At 37.5% G+C, this 22,361-nt stretch overlaps 1 protein-coding gene across 4 annotated transcripts in view; it reads right to left on the bottom strand.

Moving 5' to 3' along the window:
* RFTN2 (raftlin family member 2) overlaps positions 1-22,361 on the bottom strand; it is a 33,851-nt gene that overhangs the window by 7,548 nt on the left and 3,942 nt on the right. For all 4 annotated transcript variants that reach the window (XM_018071687.2, XM_018071690.2, XM_018071689.2 and 1 more), the window contains 7 exons: positions 20,950-21,133; positions 18,892-19,003; positions 17,020-17,332; positions 13,876-14,076; positions 10,765-10,886; positions 9,608-9,711; positions 3,136-3,214 (listed from right to left, as the gene is read on the bottom strand). In XM_018071687.2, coding sequence (XP_017927176.2) covers positions 3,136-3,214; positions 9,608-9,711; positions 10,765-10,886; positions 13,876-14,076; positions 17,020-17,332; positions 18,892-19,003; positions 20,950-21,133 — 1,115 coding nt within the window. The remainder of the gene's footprint in view (positions 1-3,135; positions 3,215-9,607; positions 9,712-10,764; positions 10,887-13,875; positions 14,077-17,019; positions 17,333-18,891; positions 19,004-20,949; positions 21,134-22,361) is intronic.

Below are 22,361 nucleotides of genomic sequence, written 5' to 3' on the forward strand. Positions count from 1 at the left end.
GCTTTTGAACCATTACATAAATCATAAGCCAGTTCATAACACCCTACCCCAGGAATATACAAGGCAGCAGAGATGAGCTGCAAGGACACAAAATATACCATCCTCAGTAAAGAGATCCTGTGAGATTAAGAAACGAGGTAATAGCAGAGTTCCCCTCAATTCTTACTGAAGCAAAACTTCCTTAAGAAATAGCAATGCTAATTTCAACCCAACAATCAACAAATAGAACCCTGAGTACACAAAGCACCCCAGGCTCTGTTGCCACTCTCCAAAATGCAAGTCCAACAGCTGTACCTGCCCATGGGGCAAAGCCATGGCCAGACCCTCCTGCACTATGGAGAACCACAATGTGATGTGACCAGGGCACTGGGGCTTGACAGTTGTGTTTGAAAAGGTCTGTATGAGGCTGCTTTCTTATTTTAGTTATGAAAGAAAAAGCCTTGTCAGCAGCATTCTTCTCAAGGTATCTGAGCTGCAAATATGATAAAGGTGTGCTTAAATAAACAGAAGTTGTGACGCAATGTTTTTAAACTTAAAAATTTCAGGTATCTGAAGTATTTTTGTGTTTCAAAAACATCCTAAGTTGTGGATACCAAAGTTTTCCTAGTGACAGCTTTAATGTAATATGAACATCAAGGAAAAGATGCACAACAAATAAAAAGGAGAGCGTCATGCCAAACAATATACAATCACAGGAATGAAATGTTTTTACAAAAATGTTTGCAAGAGTTCAATAAAATAGTCCAGCTGTGTTGTCAGTGTCCAGGAGATTTTTAAGTAAAAGTTATTTAAACAACAACAACAACAAAAAGTCTCTAGAGCAGAAGGGAACGCTTTCAAATTTCAGTAGCTTATTTTCCACCTGAAATCCAGGTACTTAATGCAAAGCTATCATGACATTCTGTACCAGTTTGGTATAACAAATCCATGAATTTAGATGGAAATGAAAGTAATAAGCTGTTTGCTGATTCAAACATTTTTGTAAAAAAGCAATGAAGTAAAAAGATGAAAATTTAAGGGAAAACCACCATAATTGGCAAAACAGAAGGAAAAATGTTACTCTGCTAAATGTTTCAGCTTCAGCCCCAGTTACCTATTTATCCCATGCTAAAATGACCTCATCATATTGAAATTTCCTGGTGGAGAAGTAAAACATTCACGGGTACTTAAAGAGCACATTTAGATCTTAAGTTTGTTCAGATTTTAAACACAGAAATCCTGATGTAAATGGCTACACATCAGCTACTTCTTGTTTACTTCCAAAGTCAAAGGTTTCCTATTACAACAAATAAAAGAAGAACTACAAAACACACCATTTTATTTGTATAAACCAAAGCTGCTCATCACCTCATAACTGGGTGACAGGATTTAAACTGTGAGTACAGTTTAAGTTTTTAATTTAAACCACATCTCAAAGATTCATCAGTTCCTCATACTGACTGTTTTTACAGAACTGGTTTGTACTACATTTCCTGACAGAACCGAGTCTTAACCATTCTAACTTGTGACAGATAATGATGCTGCCTTTTAAGAGACACTTGTAGTTAGAAATAACATTATGTCTCACCAAGGGAAGAGTTCTCATATCAGGAGTTCATGCCTTTATTATATAGAGTATTTAAAACACAGGAAAGCATTATTTTGTTTTATAAGCACTGACATTATGTTCCATATTTTTACAATATTGGTATCAAAATTGTGTTCCAAAACATACTCAGAAACGCATTAGGAATGAAAGACTACAATTCAGGCACGAGAGCAGAAGAACTGAAAGCTAAAAGCTGAAGATGCTTTGTACATAGGAGGTGGTTAAAGGACAAAAAATTCCACTGGCAGAATTTAGAAGAGGGTATGAGTGGAAGAGAAGATAAGACACCAGCAAGGAAGACTACACAGAACATTGAAGAGAAGAAAGAAAAGCTCCAGCTAAGTAAATGAGAAAATAAATTACAGTGTTCAAGAACTAGATGGGAATTAAGACAAAAAAAATAAACAGGACTTGAATCGTGCATGTTGAAAGCAGTTCTTTCAGGCATGGAAGTACTAATTATCAGGGGACACAGTGAGAGGGAAGTTAGACTGGAGATAAGCAAAAGCTTGGAGAAGAACAAAAAAAGGAAGAGCGTATTTTAGAAACACTAAACAGAGGAAAACACACATGACGGTAATAGACTGAATAGAAAGTAAAAGACAGAAAGATCAAATATGAATGAAGTTTAGAGACTCACAGAACTATTTGTACAGGACAAAGAAGCAGCTAGGTATCACTGCCTTATAACAGTATATAAAGTTTATAAAGTTTGTAAAGTTTGGTGCTGGACATGAGTGAAAACATTGATAGCTTAAGACTATCACAGGAAAGCCATGTTGAACAGAGAAAGGTGGAACAGCTATTGAAATCCAGAAATAACCACCATGGGATGTCAAAAGCAAAGAAAAGCCCATCAGCAGTTCATCCCTCGCTGGCCCAGCAGGATTTACTGCAGCACCACGCAGGAGCAGTAACTGCTGTGACACTGAGCAGAGTGTGGTGACTGAGTTCCTTAACCCTCAAAAAGCACTGGATACCATCTCTATTAGGGGAGCTTCCCTCAAAACAGATAAGAAGATGAGGAGGTTCAGCTGCAGAGTTTGAAATCCTGTCACACATTTTCATGCAACAACAGCCCTCACCCTGTTAACCTGCAGACTGCAGTATCCCTCCTACAGCTTGACACTTGTTTCTTTTAAAAGTGTGAAAGTAGATATTTTGGAGGTCAAAATACTTTTCTTTTTTTATGTGCAACAGATACAGGATTTCAATCAGAACATTCAAGACTTCCTAAAGACTCCAAAGAAAATACTTCCAACACAGGCAACTTCTTCCACCTGAGACACAGTAATTTCTTAGAACAAATAACACGTTTTTAGCATGCTTATGCTTTTCTCCATGGCTTAACTCAAGAGATAACATCTGAGAAAACAAATAACAGGTGAGCTCTGCAAAAGCCCTCCACAAACTTGAACTGGTAATAAGTGAAATCCTGTTCTAGCACTTTTTTCCCCTATTAATTGAGAAGTCTAGTTTGTTTCTATATCTTACCGTTATGTGAAGTACTAATTTTTTTATATTAATACCATAAATGAGTTACTCACCTCTGGTGTCTGGACAGCAGAACTCCACATAACAGGTCTCTGAAGAAAAATTACTTGCTTTGTAGCGAGATTTCCTTCACTAAAATTTAAAGAAAACAGTTTCAGTGTTCTAATGGCAATAATTGTCCCTAACACATTCATACCTTTTAAAGTCAACTTTAAGTTGTGTGTATTTAAGTCCATGAGTAAGAAGAGGGCAGACTACAAAGCATTAATCAGTTTATTAATTCCTGAACAGTTCTGTAAACATATTAAAAAAAAAAAAAGAAATAGAAGCACAGAGCTGGGTTAAGGTGATACACATAAAAATATGGACAGATCAGTAACTTGTATTACTATGACTGGAGTTATTTAACATGTACTACCTATTAATGCCACAACAACCAGGCCTGATCTCAATAGAGAGCTTCAACAAATATTTCAATACTTTGTGGCATGAAACTTGGGAATTACCATTCTTTACTGCCAAATAAAAGTTGTTTTCTGGTTGTAACATATCTAACTGGCACAGAGGGTTAAGCTTGCTGTCCCCCCACCTATGGATAAAAGGACTTGGCTCAGTTTTAATAAGCTCTACATCAACAATGAGATAAATGACACTGGCTGGTTTGTATGAGGGAGCCTAGGAAGGACTAGAGAATATTTTATTAAGATAAATAAAGGGAAAAAAAAAGAGCAACTTCAGTCCTGGAACTTTTACAGATTTTAATACTGTTATGGTACACATATAAAGCAGTACAGGTGCTTTTTTTTTTCCAGAAGGAAATACTTGTAGAATAATGAACATGATGAGGTGAAGTTTTTCCTCAAGACCTAATCAGACATTACTGATATGATGTTTCAGAAGTATTACACTCTTAGAAGTGATAAATACATTAAAACTTGCAGAAGATGTATTTTCATAACCTTTCCACCAGAAATACAGGTCACCACATTGATAGCATATGTACTACCAAGCTCAACTCTGTGTCAATGAAAAAGTGCAAGAGTTTCAAGACCAGAACTCCAGAATAAGAGTTTGAAAAATTCCAATGCTCTTCTAAATAGCAGATACTACATTTTTAGAAGCTCTTCTCTCCCCAACTCCTGCTTCTGGGCAGTATTCAGCAAGAGTTTTATGCATATAAAGGAAAAATACTGAAATGCTTCAGTAAAAGGGTGACTTCAGATTTAAGAGTGCACTAAAGACAAGTAGCAAAATGGAAACACCAAAGAGACAGTGAGTTCATCTGAAATATTTATGATTCTACCTAGTCTATCCATCATAAGCCAGTATTATTATGCATAACATTACAGAAAGAATTACTAAAACAACACAAGCTTTTACTTCACTATGAGTGTGTCACGAGGTTACCAATCACATACCAAGTTCAAGTAACTGGTGCATGTTTCATGACAGGGCTAGGACTGAGAATTTATTTAACATTAGGGACTTGCTCCAAGAAAAATCAGGGACTAAAACTGTCCCTATGAGCTCAGGAAGAGTTCCCAGCATAAATAGCTACTCAGTACACGTGTACTCAGATCAATAGCTGGTGATGATGGGTTTGTGACTGTGTTTGGCCCCTCCCAATTTTCCTTTCAGTCCAGCTGAACTCAGGTCATGGCATATCTTTGCATGTCTTCCTTGGATGAGAACAGAGAACTATCATAATCTCCAGCTAGTGGGGAACACAAAAATGCAGGAGAGCAAATTCATTCATTTCCTTAAACTAACAAGGATTCCTGCTCTAAGAGTCTCTACCTCACTATTTGCAATCATTAAAAGAAAACATGTTAAGATTTTATGTCATTACAAGTAAGTCCACAGTCCTGCAACCTTATTCCACTTGGTTAGGTATTCTCCCTGCCTCAGTTATGTCTGTTTTGATAACATCAACTGGGAAATCTCTCTTCTAAGCAAGAAGGCTGAGCGCAGTCCGGGGCATGGGGAAGAGCCTACGGCTTATTTGGTAACAGTGTCTGCATTCCTTCAGAGACAAGAGAAAAACCCAAACATTAAGCTACAGCTTGTACAAATTCTACTGGAACAGAGAAAGGACATGATGGTGAGTAGACAATAAGTAAATTAACAATCTTCTAAGTCTGACCTTATTAAAATGCCACACACGACAAAGCTGCTATGAGCTTAATTCACAAAGGACTCAATGACAGTGGGATTTCCGCAGAATTTAAATGAGAAAAAGTGCTTACAGCAAGGGAAGCTCTGTAGCTTCCCTCACATTTCCACATTCCCTCTTTGCCTCCTAAGTCAGGGCATTTTGAAAACACTGATTAAGTAGTGAGCCATGATAAATTAATAACCAAAGTCAGTTTTTTGCACTGCACTGCTCAGAGCCTGCCTTGTCCATTTTCAGGCACTGCAGTAATCAGTGGAGGGAAATAAAGGTCACTGCAGAGTCAGGCTGCTGAAGCTTTTTCCTCTCAAGAGTGATGAAGAGCAACAGAGACTCTTTTGTTGAAACTTCATCAATTTGCTTGTCTGCTTATGGTGGATGAGAAAAGAAATTTGTCCTATTACATGTCTATATTTCTGTCCCCAAAAGCAAACATCAAACTAGAAGCTCAATAATACTCCAATGGCTCTGATTTTTACAGATCCATTTTGTTGTTATGCATGAACATGTTATTTACAAAGCACTGCAAACAGAGGTTAAACAAAGTTTTCTAAAAATGAACAAAAGGAATAAGAAATTCTTTTCATCTATTCAGTTGTGGGTTTTTTCACATTTCTCAAAATAAAGCTTTGCACTCCTTTGGAGCCACACAGCACCTAAACTTTCAGTCATGAGACTGACACCAGCTTGAGATACTAAGCTTAAAGGATCCATTTAATGAAACATTTGAAAAACCTTAGAAATACTTCTAATTTTCAACCCCTAACATGTATGAAATTTTACAAACTCCTATAATATCATCATAAAACTGCAGGAGCACTAAATTTACCAGCGAAGTATCTCCTAGATACTCACTAGATTTAACTCCTAAAAGCACTATTCATTTTATTCTTGCTATTTATCTGAACTTGGCATAATTACTATCAAAATTCTTGTCTTGAAGACATTTACCAATTAAGTAAGACTTGCATATAATACAGGGGGCTCTTTAGATCACTAATATTATTGTGGATCCATCAGGTATTCTTTTATGGTCTGCTTTTTTGTCTAAAAATTTCTTTACTGACTGCTGGCACAGTTTAAATACCCAAGACATGGATGGATACAACAAATGTTGCATCATATGCTTTTTTTTTTTCATGCTCTGCTTTCTCATATCCCCAGAGTAAAAAAAAAAAGAATCACTGTCAGGAGAGGGCAAATTCTATGCAATCTCTAGTGTGCTGACCAAAAAACAAACCCAAGCCCCACAGTGCTTATTTTTCAAACAACACCGCACAAAATGGCTACTGTGAGTGTTTCAAGAATGACATGTACACTCTCTTTGTAACAGTAAAGAGCTTTTCAGGGAAGTGTTTCCTGCATCCAACATGATTTAGCCATTGAGGTAGGAACTGAAAGACTAAACTGCTGTACAGAGTGCTGCCCCTGCCTGAAACAGGACAGTGAGGCGTGACATTCAGCTATCACATCAGCTTAATGCTCTGGGCATTTTATTTTATACTTATTTTTATTTATATATTTATTTTCTTTTTTTATTTTAATTCATATGTCTGTCAAAAATGAAAAACTTTACAACAACAGCACCACATAGGAACAGACATGACAGCCTAGTGTTTTTTTGAACTGTTTCAAATCCTAACCCTGCAAAAGCCTGAAAAAGAACACATCAGTGCACAGCAACCCTCTCACACCCCAGCTGGTCACTCTTCGTCTGCAGACAAGCAGGGGGCACAACATCTAGGAAGAGATCACAGAAGATCTGAAGTGATGGAAAGTTTTGCAATAAATAAGAGGAAAACAGAATAGACCAAAGTACTACAGTGAGTAAAAATGAGGATAATGAAGATTTTATCTAAGTATTGTGCACAAATTCTTTTATAAAAATAAATATGAAAACATGAATTTGTCAGATGATCTCAAAATGTTGCTTATTTTATTTCTTCAGTGTTTCTGAAGACTGTTAATATTCAGGCTGGGTTTTGAGGACAGAGTTCCAAGTCTGGCAAAAAACCCCAGCTGTTGAGCAGCATAAAGTATCCTTCTTTATTGAGACATTTAACTTGCATTCCTAGGATAACCCATCACCACCACCACTGTAATGGCATCTTTCATATCAGACACACAGTAACCATCCAGGAATTTTTTCTCTTTAAATGCCAACATCAATGCCTAAAAATAGTAGTTATCAATTGCTACTTAGCTCATGAGGACAGGAAGTCGTTAATTTTCCAACTCATGAATTCTCAATTCCTAATTAGGAATTCTTCTTCATGGGTTTTTTCAAGTTTTTTTTTAAAAAAGAAAATTGAATAGCTGTATATGAGATATACTACAGGCACACAAAACATGATTCATCCCATTTCTTCCAAGAGTAACTCAAGCCACAGTGGGATAACAAGTATTAGACAATTCATGCAGACTCCTACCCAACCATTTAGGCCAGAAAACAAATGCTTTTTATTAGTCTGAATTATCTGAGTGTGGATATAAAATAAATCCAGCTTCAGATTTGGCCAGGATATAATCCCCTTTAGCATGAACACTGCTATTAATGGGCTGGTTGTTTCACATCTGGGATGCAACACCACTTGAGAAATCTAACACTACTTTAATATTTTGCTGGTTGGTACATTTTCTAACTAATTCAAATACTAACAGCTCTAGCCTAATCAAGCTGTTAGCCCTTTTTCCTATTTTTTTTTTCTTTTAGCACTTGGATTTTTTTCTATGGGCCCTGCCTTTGCTCTGCAATCTATGAGGTACAAAGCAGCACCATTCATCTGCTGCAGGCACAGACTGACACTCAGAGTGGTTGATCAGCAGCTGCTCAGGACATTCCTGACCCTGCTTGTCCAAACCCTGCAGGGCTGGGTTCAGTTACACTGCCTGTGGGACACAAGAGTTTGTAGGTTAAAAAGTCCCTCATTCTATGACTCACAGCACACCATGACTACTAAAATCTCTCTCCCATTGTCCACTGACATCCTTCAAAGATTAGATTCACATTGTGAAGACTTACTGTCAAGCTAAGATTTGGCCAAAAATTTCAGCTGTTTACAAAAGCCAGGCTCAGTAGTTCACATACTCTTACAAGTCACCATGTTCAAAGCTAATACATTTGGGCTGCAAAATTATTGAAGAAATGAAAGGAGAACCATTTTGGTTTGTATTCTGGAAACTGCTTCTTCTAGAAGAAAACAAAACATACAGAGGCCCTTATTAAAAAAAAAAGAAACAAACAAAAAAAATTCCACAGAACATGCCATATTATTTTACCACTTCTTGTCTTTGCATTTAACCAGTTGGTTAAAATCAACTATTAAAAAAAAAAATCCACAGCCCAAACACCCCAACACCTATTTCCTGATCAGAAAAGCCTCCTTCTCACATGCATGAGTTGATTTAATTATGTCAAATCACTTGAACAAAACTCCCACTTTCTTGCAGGAGTTTTCTTAGAAACTGTCATTCACATCTTTTTCATGCTGCCTTGATTTAACACAGTGAGGTCTGGGATCCAAAGATTTCTCAAGTCATCCACTCTTTCCACAGTTGGTAGTGAGCCCTAAGCTGTGCCTCAGCACATTTGTTTGTTTTCAAAGCTTGGCAATCTTAATCTAATGGAAGAAAAACTTAAAAAAAGATGATGAGAGAGAAGAGGGGCATTAAGAGTGCTTAATCCACTGCTTCATTTGCCATTTTTTTAACTTGATACTGTGCTGAAAAGCACAGTACTTTTTGGGGGGGTTAAAAAAAAGTCTAGAACCTTGTGGAGGATTCAGGTGGGCTATTTGGCTCTTCTTAAAGAGCAGAGTCCCCTCAATCATCTAAATAAGTATAACAACCAGAAAACTGAAATCCAGTAGTTTGGTACAATATTTCAAGTGAACCATAATATTTTTATAAAGAAGAGAAACAGCCCAGTAACTTGCTGAATTAGCACACCCCACTCTAATGTGCAATAAACAGTGCATGACTGTCTTGTGACATGACTTCTTCCATCACCTAAACTAGTCATTCACCAAGGTCCTAAACTAGTGAAACATTTCAATACTTGTTTAAACTTGAAGTGCATGAGTAACCCCACTGCTGGGGGCTGACTATGTGGTTAAAAGTTTTCTAAATAATGTTTAGATTTACACAATGTATTTTAAGTCTAGAATTAGACTCACTGAAACCAGCAGACCTAAAACACCACAGTAGAAGACTCAACAGTAATGGTACTTACATCTCAAGTTTTATATGCATTTAACATTAGCATTTTCCTTTTTTTTACGTTTAAGGATGCAAGTAATTACTTGATAATTCTCAGACATGTACACCAAAAATGCTGCAATCTCTAGTGTGGGTACCTGTCATGTCGTACGATGGGTGTAGGCAGGACACAGGTCAGGAGCCATCCAAACTCAGCCAGCGTGTGCAATAAAGGTCCATAATCTGTTTTAATTTCACACCCCTACATTAATAATTATAAAAAGTAGTAAAGAGACTCTGTACAGATTTTATTCACATTTCTATACAACTACAATTCCTCTCTCGCTTTTAGTGGGACGATCCTTTGAGATGACAAACTGTTGTTTGGTGGAGATTCACTACTTCAAACTGAAAACAATCTGAAAGGTCATGACTACAAAACCCAAGGAAAGCAATTTATTAACATCAGATATGAGCCCTGATTCAGCAACAGAGCACATCTCATTTGTCCAGTCTGTCACATTGCTAAATTAGTGCCAAAACTTTAAACACCATCTTAGGGGTCAATTATGTATTTGTTTTTACTTTAGATATGAAGAATAAGCATCTCACCTAGCACTATAATTAAGATTTTGGTGAGGCTTTTTTGTTTGGGTTTTCTTAACATACAAGCTTTATGTTAATTCTTTTCACATTGGTAAACATATTTATCATTGGATATTTCAAAAGTAAGCCCTTAATATCCTCCAACAATGACTAATTTCAGATGTCATTGATGCAATAATCCTAAAACATTAAAATATTTAAAAAATTTTAGTGCTGTAGCCTACTACAGTAATTAGGAAAACCCAAGTATTTCATATTTAGCAGTAACATTTTAATAAAAATATACATCTGAAAGCCATAACTAAATCATTATAATTTTCCTTCTGTTTGTAGTTCTAGCTATCTTCTTCCCCTTTTTATTTAAAAATACTTCACATTGTCAGTGTGACCTGCACTTGCTGGAATTCTATCCAAAATTGGTCTGAAACACATACAAAAATCCCAGAACATTTTCTTTGGTGGTTGTATTTGTTGGTATGGTCATTTGTAAGTGGCAGGCCAGAATCCCTCCAGCATATTTCTTTTATGTACATTTACCAATGGCCACAGACCTGACTTTATTTTTATGATTTAAGGCTTGAGTTTAGCCCATGCAAGTGGCTTCAGGAAACCATCCTGAACATTTATCTAATACTGGTACAAGCACCCTAAGGAAAAAACAAGAAAAATAAAAGTAGGAAATAGCATTGCTAAATAATCACTAATTTACCTCAATGACTGTCCATTGTTCAACAACTATTGCATCATTTCCTTTCCTGCTAGAACCTGGAACCCCAGCACCTTCTTCTTCATAGATAAATAATCCCTCTAAAGATTTGGGCAAATAGTCCCCTGTGAACATAAACAGAAACAAAGTTTTAGGTTGATACACTACCAAGAGGTACATATGGGATGTTTTCCCACCCTCCTCACTGAACAGTCCTCTAAAATAAATGAGTTAGCAAACTCAAATTTGTGGTTATTTCTGCATCTAATTACAACTTGGAGCATGCAAGTCAACTTAATACTCAAATCCCTTTTTTTCTACACAAATTGAACTCTGAATGATTTAATTTTCTCAAAAGCATTAACCCCTTCCCTGCTCTAATCTGAATTCCAGTTTCCTGTATCCAACACATCTCCTGCAGAGGATGGGCACAAACCCTCTTTACTCGACCTCAATATCATCTGCCTGCAGCTTCTGGTGTGGTGGCAGGGAACAGAGAGAAGTGAACCATGAAGTGCAAAGCCAAACTATTGCTACTTAAAAACATAAGTGGCCACAGGAAGAGCCTGAAACACAAGTAATTGTAAGAAGATTCCTGATGGGAAGGAAGTTTCAGAGCCCAACTCCCTGACTCACACATCCAAGCTCGACAGCATCCGGCTGGCCCAAGCTAAAGCTGTGCATCAAATATTGGGTCATTTGCTGCTTTTGCTTCTCCCAAGAGCCTTCAGGAAGCCTTTTGTGGAGATGTACCCTGACAGCTGACTAACTTGAATTTAAACTAAACTTAGACATTAAAATTATGCAATCCTCAGAATACCAGACTTAAATCCTCTCCAATACTGGATGAGGTATGTTATTGCCTGGGCATTAAAGATGGGGTAGTTGTTCATACAGAGAGGAGCAGACAGATCTTCTCTATGTGAGGAATGGGAAGACTGTAAAACTTGTTGGACAGCAGCTGCAAAGATTAATTTCAACAGCTGCCAAAACCAGCCCTCAGTGAACTGTAACAGATCTCCAGAGGGTTCTTTTCCAGCACTAAAAAAATCTCTGTATTGAAAACTAGGAGTCTGAATTCTCACCTCTCTTCCCCCCAAGGAAATTTTCTTCTTCCACTGACTTGAATAAACAGGAGTAATAATTTCAGAGCAAAAAAGGTAACTACTACAAACTGCACCATTAGACTGTTTATGTGCATAAAATCTGCAGTTTGAGAGGGACTAGCTGCCAAATTCCATCTGAGGTAAACCTGTTGATGAGCTTATGTGCCTCTGACAGTCACTAAATGTACTTTACCACAGAGCTACAGAAATGCAGTGATTCACACTCAAAACCACAGAGAACACTGAAAACTGAGGAGTTGTCATTGTTGTCAGGGTTTTGCTTTTGAAGAACCCACATAATTTAGCTTTTAAAGATTATGTTTTACTTTTTTTATTTAAGCTCTGCCTTGCAAAGGAGATGGTGAGTGCATATTATTTTAAGTCAGGATTAACAGAAAAAAGCATAAGACACAGTAAATATAACAACTACTCAAAGTCCTAGTAATTTTGCCCTCCTTGTATAACCCAAATAAGAGGCAGACAAAGTGACTTATGAAAGCAACTTTGGCAATTAATTATCTAAAGCTCTTGATAATCAGCCTGAGCATTGCAAAAACTGTTTAAGGGCCCTGAAACCTTTATAACCAACGTTTTACAAGACTTTCCTCCACTGCAGCTCTTTATTTTGCCTGCTTACACTGAACTGCCATAATTAATTATACAGGAACACCAACAACTTGCAACTTAGTACAAGCAAGACATGTATAAATTCAACCAAAGTATCACTCTGGAGAAGTATAAAGTCTAGGTTTATTTTAACAAATGTTGTTTGATAGCAGTTAATAGTTTCACAATTTATTAACCAGGTCAGTTTGCCTTGATCTGTACCCCTAACACTAGGGTACTATCATCTTCTTCCAGTTTTTTTTTTCAAGCAATTGTGCAACTGTCAGTAGCTTCCTAATATTTTTTGCAACACTTCATTTCTGGCTTTCAGACAAATTCAGTTCAAATAGAAATGGAATCTCTAAATTATGTATCTTACCAGCAACAGTTTTACAGTTCTAGATACTCTGGCCAGCAAAGAGCTGCTTCTGTTGTCACCAGTGGTGCAGCACTGACCCACAGCTCTGCCAAAAGGCAGGATTTTGGGCTCAGCATGGTGTGCAGGAGCCTGGGCCAGCAGTGGCACTACTGATAGGCTTGCACCTGTTAATCAGGAGGATGAAGGCTAGGAACTCCCAAAGAGCTGGTAGGATCTCTCCAGAAAAAAAATGGGTATCACACCAAAACTGGCAGAATGAAGTAAATTTGAAGATCCTGTGGCACAGAGGTCTATCATTTTAATTGCTCTATTATATCAATATGACTGTCAACTGAGCTGGCAGATTCCTGCAGAACAGCACAGGAAGCAGGAGGGATCAGGGAAGACCTCTCTCTCAGCTGTGTGAACAAGTCCTGGGGGATCTGCCTACAGTTGAATGCAAGGACAAAAACAGGTTTCTCTACTCCCTACATGTGTCCACATCTGACCAGAACAGCAAATTTTAATGCAGTTTGGTGGTTTGGAAAGAATTTTTCAGAAAGTAGGAAGCATGGAAAGTCTAACTTGGATTTAATGGTACAATAAGGTTAATGAGAACTCAAGGTGCTCTTTTGTCTCATTAGAAATATTTGGAGTGCAGCACAGTATCCACAGAGCAGCAGAACAGGAACGTCACAGAAACATTCATCTAATGATCTCCCCCCTGCCATTACCTTTTCCTTCAAAAAAACCAAAACCAAACTAAAGTTTATTTTGTTTTATCACTACGCTAGTTTCCTGCTTTGGAAATTCTCAATTTGATAAACCAAAAGAGAAATTTCAATTACTTCAATCTCTAATTGGCCAGAAGACAAATTATTCCCTTTTTAGGTATCAGATTCTACAAAGTTACAATATACTATCTGAACATGTTTACATATTGACCTTCACACCAAGAAACAAAACGTGGTCTTATTTTTTTCCAAGTTATGTAGATGTACATAAACAAGGAAAAGCTTTATTATATTCTGGGACTTTACTCACCTTTAGAAGATTCCCAGTGCACAAAAGAATCAACTAAGGACAATCCTTGTTTATAATAAAATGTAGTTAATTCTAGCCAGTCTGCTTCCAGAGTACTAACAACTGGCCCCTTCCTTGTTACTTTCATAGACAAAACACCTTCATGATAGGTCCAGCAGGTGGAATCATCATCAAAAACATTGAAGACTGTATATAGCTTGTCTGGCAAAAGAGAAAGGAAGAAAAGTGAACCTCTTAAAGACAGTGCTCCAAAATTAATAATATTACTAATCTCTTATTTCAAGGTAATTTTCTAATTCTAAGCAGCAGCTTTAATAATTGTCTCCTGATGTGTCTGTACTCTGTTTAAGATCTGAACACACTCAGAACAAGGTGTGAGGGGAAGTATGCTTTGGGATACAAGGAAAATGTGAACTTACTACACTTGGGCTGCCACCCGACCCTCTGGGTAGGTGGGTTTTGCATAAAGAAAATATACAAGAGCTAAGAAGAACCCCGTGGAAACAGACTTCATTTCTGCCACTTATAAAACTTCTGGTCACAAATATTTGAAATTCTAATAACCAATGACAATTTTTTACATTTGTAAACATAAGGAATGTCTTGTACTGTATCAATTTTTACCCATTATTTTCTGAAGGTTATTTAAGTCTGGTATTAGTTGCCTACTGGGGCTTCTCAGTAGCTACTGGTGAGCATGCAAGTTAAGTATACAAAACCTACATCTACTCAAATCATTTTATATGTAGGTATTAATACACTGCTGTTACAGAAACATTCAAACAAATATTGAAAGATTAAGATTCACAGATTCACAGCATTTCAGGAAATCACTGCTGGAAGTTACCAAGTCCTAGCTATTTAGAGGTGTTCCACAATACACTCATGTGTTTCACTGCTGTGGAGAAATAACACAAACTGGTTGCCCAAAAATGTTCTCAGATGGTCTAATACTGCTGAGCAGCATAAATCAATAAAAACCACCCCCTAAACATGGAAGTATTCACACTGCCAAAACAAAGGAACTTGGCTTAGATGACCCCAAATAAGAAGCTAGTCTCTCTAGGCTCCAGAGACAGAGAGAGATTTCCAAAGTAGGCTTTGTAGTGCAAGTAATCTGAATCAGCATCTGGAAGAACCCCTCTGTTCTGAGAATTGTTACCACACCCACTGCAAATGACATGAATTTACCTTATTCTTGGTAAAGAATAACAAAATTCTGGACTTTCAGTAAGAATGACTCTTTCTAGTCATTCTAGTATACAGTTTTATTTTATCCCCTCCACAGGGGGTTATATTAGTATAAATCCTGATAACCTTTAATTTCCTTTCCCATACAGCTAAGTGAGATCACTTATGCTCCCAAGAAAAGAAAACTGTTTTCCAATACAACTATTCAGCTGCTCATATCTACCAGAAGTTTGCCTCCACAAGCAATATATTAGTCAAAATTTGATAGAATAAATCAAAAAGCAATGTAATAGTAAAAATTCATGTTATGACCCCCAAATCTAGAACTTGGACAATTTGCCTCTTCTGAGCAGAGTTAAATGGAACTGGCATATTGACACAGCAGTACATACATACACACTCATAAGACTTCCTTTCAAAATTCACATCAGTGTTTTTTTAAAGTGATGGTTACATACAACATATTCCAAGAAAGGTTAAGTTTCCAAAAGTTCTGCCTTACAAGTTCCAGTGACTTTACTATTTGACTAGTATAGAGAAGCCTGGCATATCCCCTCTAAAGCTTTTTGAAAAGTTTCCTGAGAGCACTGCACGTAGGGGATGCACTGGTTGCTCATCTACCTGCTCACACCAGTCTGCACAAACAACACTCCTGAACAGAACCAGTTTTCTGCTTTTTCCTTGTAGGACTTCTATTCTGCCACATATACCAAACCCACTGTTTCAAGATGTAAGGAAAGAGTTGAGCTTTAGGAGATTATGCTATAAAGGCTCACTTGTAGAACTGCTTTTACTGAAGTGTTAAAAATAAGAAGGACACTGATCATAGTGCACAGAGTCATTCTTCTGACAGCCTACAAACTGGAGAGGCTGCTTTACTTTTAACAGCAAAGTGAAAAGGTTGCTTTTGAGAGCAATTAAAACACGTCTGGCCCATCAGGGAAGAACCTATTATGTCAAAATGCAGCCTGACATGGAAGTTTCATGCTGCCTGCTTTCCACACAATACTGTCTTGTGTTAGTTCTCATGCTTCAGATTACTTCTTCCTTTCCACCTTCTCCTCTTAGCAGCCTGGAAGACTCTGAGGCAATCTTTCACACAGACTACATTAAGCACCTCAGACTCTTCTACAACTAAGTTGTCTACCTCTGCACCAACATTTTTCAATTATACTTTCCCTTCCTATACTTCTAATGCTTACTTTTCTCTAGTAAATTCATTTTGTAGCAATTATCATCTTTGATTTCATGGTCAGTGCATTATTTTAAGTGATCTCTTTCAGGGTGCTTCCTGAAGGCATGTTAACCAGAAAGAATCCATTAGGAACGGATTTGTTTGCTGTACATTATGGGAGCTGGCTAGAAGCATGTAAAATTACAGCTCTGGCTGGAAGGGGCTCTCTCTCTGTTGTCAGCTTTGAAACAGGTACAACTGCAATCACAACATATTCTTGGAAATGTTTAGGATTTAATATTAAGTGAAAACAATATGCATTTAGGAAAAAGGTTTTATAGCAATTGCATCCTTCTAAGAGAAAAGATTTTTACTGCCACATGTTTGTTACACACATGTCAAGCAAACAAGCTACCTGCTCGCACCACATTTCAAGTCAGAATTACACTGTGGGCAATTCTGGGGGGGGTGGTTTGTGGGTTTCCCTTTATTCCAGTTACAAATTAGAATTTGGACTGTACTTTTATAATATTCTATATGAAAACTGAAGTATCATTTTAATCTATTACCACAGCTCATATACAGAAAGTAGAAGGTAAATATTTCTTTTGCTTTTTTAACTGGCAACTTCTTTAGAAATGCATATGCATTTACATATGCATATATAGAGGCACCATCCAAAGCCAGTATTTGACAGAACAGCATGTTCTATTTTTTCCAACACCTTAACAGCTCAATAGAATACCTTATTTCTACAATAAACAAGCAACATTTATTACCATCTCCTTTCCGTGGTTTAGAAGGGTTGACTTCTTTTCCAAACTGGAAGTCTGAATCCTCTAATAGTCTGCTTTCTCCTTGCATTTCCTCCTCTATCCCACTCTCAGATGAATGACCACTCAATGTCCCCTCATTCCAGTTTTTATAGTTTTCATCAAAGTTTTCTCTCCTGTGTTCCCTGTTTCTTCTGCCCAGTGTTGCTTCCAGCTCTGCACTTCCATCTGGGCTTGTTCCATTACAGGCTTTAGGCTGAGGGAAGTGTTGCGTTACAAATCCCACAAACTTCTTGCCTCTTTTAGCAGCTTCGTTAACCTGTAATACAACAGAAATTTAGCTGCAGAGTCATTTTAGAATTGCATGGAACTTCTTTAAAACTTCTGTATGCATGTTCTGTGTAACTGAACTGCTGAGGACATGAAGACACAGAAGGGTACTTACAGAAGGGTGGCTTGTCTTTGACACTCCTCATGCTTCAAAGTAAATGGAAGTTTTCCAGCATGTATCTGGAATCAGGCCAAGAAAGGTGGCCAACACTAGTACTGGCTTGAGGGCATACAAAGTCCTTCATTTAGAACAAACTCAAAGTACTTTATTTACTGTGTCACAGAGATAAGCAGCATAGTGGAGCGATAAATAGTATTGTTTCTTTAAACATGTGATACCACTGATACTAAAAATACTGCCCTCCAATACTACAGAAATATCTCTTTGTCATGTGCCATGATTCATTACCCCCTAGTTCCCTCGGAGGCTACTCAACTTCATTATTACTGAGAATACTGAAGGAGCAGAGAAAGGAGGGAGCTAGAAGCAAATAATCCTCTTCAACTCCTTCAGCCAGTGGTGTGTCTTTTTCTCTGCACTGAAGTCTCAATCTACAACCAACATCTGTGCCACCTGTGAGATGTGTCTGTTCTTGGAGGTGTTGGTTTTTGTTCTGGGATAAGGAGTGCAGCCATTTAGGAAGGTGATCCCACTGCCATCTTGTGCTACAAGCTCCCTGTGATGGAAAGTTTTCTCTGGTAAATCCAAACACCGAGAACAGTTTAAAATCAAATTATTCTCCCATACTACTTCTGTACCAAATATGCTTCCACGATTGCATCACTGCTCATTTCAAGTGTGTTTTTCCTTTTAATCTTTGGCTGGTACACTACATCACCAGCCTGGCAACAGCCCCATAGTGTAAGCATGTAACAGAATCACACTAAAACTGAAATGCCTGCCAAAGTCAAAACAAGCCATTTAGAAAATTTAAGCAACTCTGATAACTTCAAAGATGATTAAAGATCTTCAATATGCTTTTTCCTCTACTACTTTCCTTGGCAACTAATGTAAGAGATATCATTAACTCTTGTAATAACAATAGTTTCCTGTTTCAGCAAGTCTTCAGTTTTGCAGAGGAAGTTAAACACAAAAAGAACCAGAACTAGAACTTGCATTCCAGTGGAACTTTAGTTTACTTGAACTATGCAATGTTTTCAAAAGCTGTGCCAAGTAAATACTTAATACACTTACTGCACATGTTGTAGTTCTGTTAAAGAATGAAAAAAACTTTCTTAGGTACTTTACTCGGAATAACATGAAACTTCAGACATCACACAAGCATTTTATAAAAAGTGATCGAGTTGGGTTTGATTCTGCTTTAAGTGGTGTAACCAGCCAGTCTCTCCCAAAGCTTTGCAGCAATCAACACTCAGTCCTACATTAGAAACATTAACTAGTGAAGAAAAAGAACTCTTCATTTTCAGAAAAGCTTTGCAGCTTCTATGAAGTAAATGCAAAACTAAAAACACATCAACCACTTAATATAATTTACATGTGTGATAGCAACAAAAGTCTGAAGAAAAGTTGGAAAAAGCCTCCATTACCTTTTCTAACAGTTCTTTCACTACCTCATTTGTCAGTGTTTCATACATTAAAGGACATTCCTCAATCAGCAGCCTGGGGTGCCTTTGTCCTCTGGGTGCTGCATGCTTCTGGCTAGAACACAGAAAGAAAGCAGTCTTTGTCAGGAGTTTGCTGCTAACTTGGGCACATGCTTGCATATAGAATTCTTCTCTTTTGAAACAGTTATGAAATCCTGACAATGCTTCTTCATACTTTTTAGAACTCAGTGGGTTTTAGTGTCTTGTTCTGTTTCGTATGCAAAGTGACAGGTATTGTGTTACAATGCCATGGTAAGAATATTAATATTTAACAGGAATTTCATCTGAAGGCCACTCATAGGCATCTTTTGGAAATTGAGCTTTACTGATAAACACCCCTGCTATTGTAATAAATGCAAAAATCTCTGATAATGCAAACCCCACAAATTTAAACTATAAATTTAGTAAGCACAAAACAGGTTTGGTTTTGTAGAAAACACTATGAATAGAAGTGGTCCTTTCACACTCAACATGCTGCTGCTCAGTTTTTGTAACTAAAGCAGAGTTGCAGCTGTTGTATGAAACAGTACAGACAAATACTAGAAACACAATGCACAAACAATTACTGAGAGCTAGATAGTGTTTAAATCTCTCAGATTTAAGAAGCTGACAAGCACTAACTTCTATTTCAAGTTACAGAATAATACTCATCATGTTTTAGATAAAACCAGTTGGATTATTACTCAGACAATTTAGTGTACATCAATAATATAATGGGATTTTATTTGATGCTTCCTTCACATAACCATTTGAATTCAAAAGAAACATCAATGGAGACCCACTGAAATATAAAAGGTTACTTTCCAGACAGTAGTCAGAGAAGGTGTATTTGCCTACAGCAAAACCAACAGAAGTACATAAAGCACCTGTGTAGCAAACTCTGAAGCTACACCAAGAGTTTCACAGGTAGGCTACAGGGTCTCACCACTCATCTATTCAAAGGCCTAAAGGTTCAAACAACAACTTTATAAGGATGCCACACCTAGAGGGATAAGGCAAGTTGTGGGAGTTGCTGCTGGCAGTGTCAGCTCCTAGAAGCCTCAGCTCCAGAGAGCAAGCATTCTGCTTTCTTACCCAAGATTTTGCCCACAAGAAAAACCATTCACCTTGTTTGCAGATGAACTTACCAAGGTTAAGTTGTACGAGCAGCAAATACCCTGGACAATGCTTGTTTAAGCAAGGGGTTTGAGAAGTTACCTCAAATGAACATGTTCTACAGAAGCCTTACTGGAGTGGCAGGGGGCAGCTTCCAATTTACACCCTTCCAGTCCTCCAAATAAATCAAAGAACCCTTCACATAAGGACTCAGGAGTGAAGGGGAAGCATAGCAACTTTTAATGCAGTAAGAACCTCACTTTTCTAGTTTTTCAAAATAAGAACAAAAGGTTATATTCTGTACATTCAAATAAACTAATGGTAACATTTCTTTGTGTTCTTTATGATCACATGGTGATTATAAGGCAGTGAAAACATGAGTAATAAACAAGACCATGGATCTGGAACAACTCTTGCATCTCCCTTAGTGTCAAAACCGAGCTTCTGTAAGACCTCTGATCACAGAATGATTATCTCCTTCTTAATAAGAAAAAACCCAAACTCTCCCTGACAAGCTGTTTCACAAATTATATGTCATTTTCCCTGGGAAAAGTGAAAACAAAAGTTTTGAAAACGAAGAAGATAAAGGAGACATAAAGTAATTTAAAGCAGCTTATTCCTCTCCTACTGTTTTGGTTAATCTTCTATTTGCTGCAGTTTCTAAGACAGATGATATTACACTTTGGATTTTTGTTTGGACATTTACTATGGCAAAGTAAACATTAGCCTGCTGTGTGCTTAGCATTGCTTAAGAAACATTATTAACTTGCTCACCTTTCTAGACTGGGAACAGTTAATTTGATTCTCTGAGGCACTTCAAACTGATAATAAGTTATGCAAGTTGAGCAACCCATTTACAAATGGCTTCAGTAATGGATCAGTGTATTCAAATGATGTCACTGTTACCTTAATTTTAATCGTGAAAGTACCACTCGATACATGTGACTTGCAGGGAAACTCCTTCTATGTCCAATGGGCAGCATAATAGGATGAACAGCTCCTACAACATATCCTTTGCTGTAATATTCTTCCACCTGGGAGGCTATATCCAACACAGAACTGATCTTGATAACTTCTGGATTTGACGAAGCTAAAAGCATTGAAAGCAGAAGAGAAGCACGTGATCCTGTGTACATCCACATACGTTTTAGGAGAGTTTCTTTTATGTAAACCACACAAAACCCATCCCAAGGCGTTTGCTAAAAAGCTACAGTTCTATTTATACAAGAAAAAGCAGATTCAAAGATGATTCAATAGTATTCAACCACTTGAATGTAACTATTTTTACAACTTCATATGATCTATTTTTAACGTACTTGGCAATGTTTTCTGTTTGATCTAGGTTTGCCAAGCTGATTTAAGAGTTGAGTTAACATCTAAACACACAATAGGGCTGAATTTAACAAAGCAACTATTTTGTCCATCCAAAGCCTTAAACATACTGATGCAGTACCCTTCAACCTTAGTTTTGAGCTAAGTTCCTGCATAACAGATTTAAGCCTGCAACAACTAATTTGTTTCTCTGGTTTTTCCCCTTCAGAAGTCATCTGTGGAGCACAGGTTGGTATTTTTACATAGTCCCAATTCCTTTTTCCAGTAAACCTAAGTACACATCACCTAAGTAAGTTTGTAGTGTTTAATTTCCATGGAGGATCCCTGACTGCATGCAGGTATTTTGCATCAATAGGCAACATCTCAGTAATACACAGCTCTTGGGGAAAACTGCACAGATAAAGGGAAAACTTCTTGGAGAATCTTTTTTGACTTGTCTGATCCACAGCACTTGCACAGAGGACATTCCATGCTGGTAACAGTATATTCTGCTGCAGTCAGTCTAATGGGGCAGTAATTCCTGTTCCTCTCAAGTACAACTGGAATTGCAGATGCTCTCAGAGAGCAGGAAATCAATACCATATACAGACAGTAACAGAAGAGTAATTATGACAGCACAGATTTGCCGAAGTTTTCATCCCCTTCCATAAAGGGACAATATTTTGCCCTCAGCAATACCTCCATCCTCATGATTACACTCATAGTAAATCTAGAGACATACATGCTGAGAAATAACTGCTCCACAACCCATAACCCAAGAAAGCAGCAATGATGCAACATGATCATCGCTTATTTTGCAAATGTCTTAACCCCTTTTCATTAACAAAGTTTCCCTCCTGATGTGCTATCAACAGGTAGCCAAAACACTTTTACCAGTACCAGAACTGCAGCTAACTTGCCAGCTCCACAGTAAGCTTCCAATGCAGGACACTGAAGATGACAACAGAACAGCTACTTCATACACATTCGTACTGTTACTCAGAGTG

This window comes from Manacus vitellinus, unplaced genomic scaffold, assembly GCF_001715985.3.
Source record: "Manacus vitellinus isolate BGI_N305 unplaced genomic scaffold, ASM171598v3 scaffold_20_pilon, whole genome shotgun sequence".
Taxonomy (NCBI): Eukaryota; Metazoa; Chordata; class Aves; order Passeriformes; family Pipridae; genus Manacus; species Manacus vitellinus.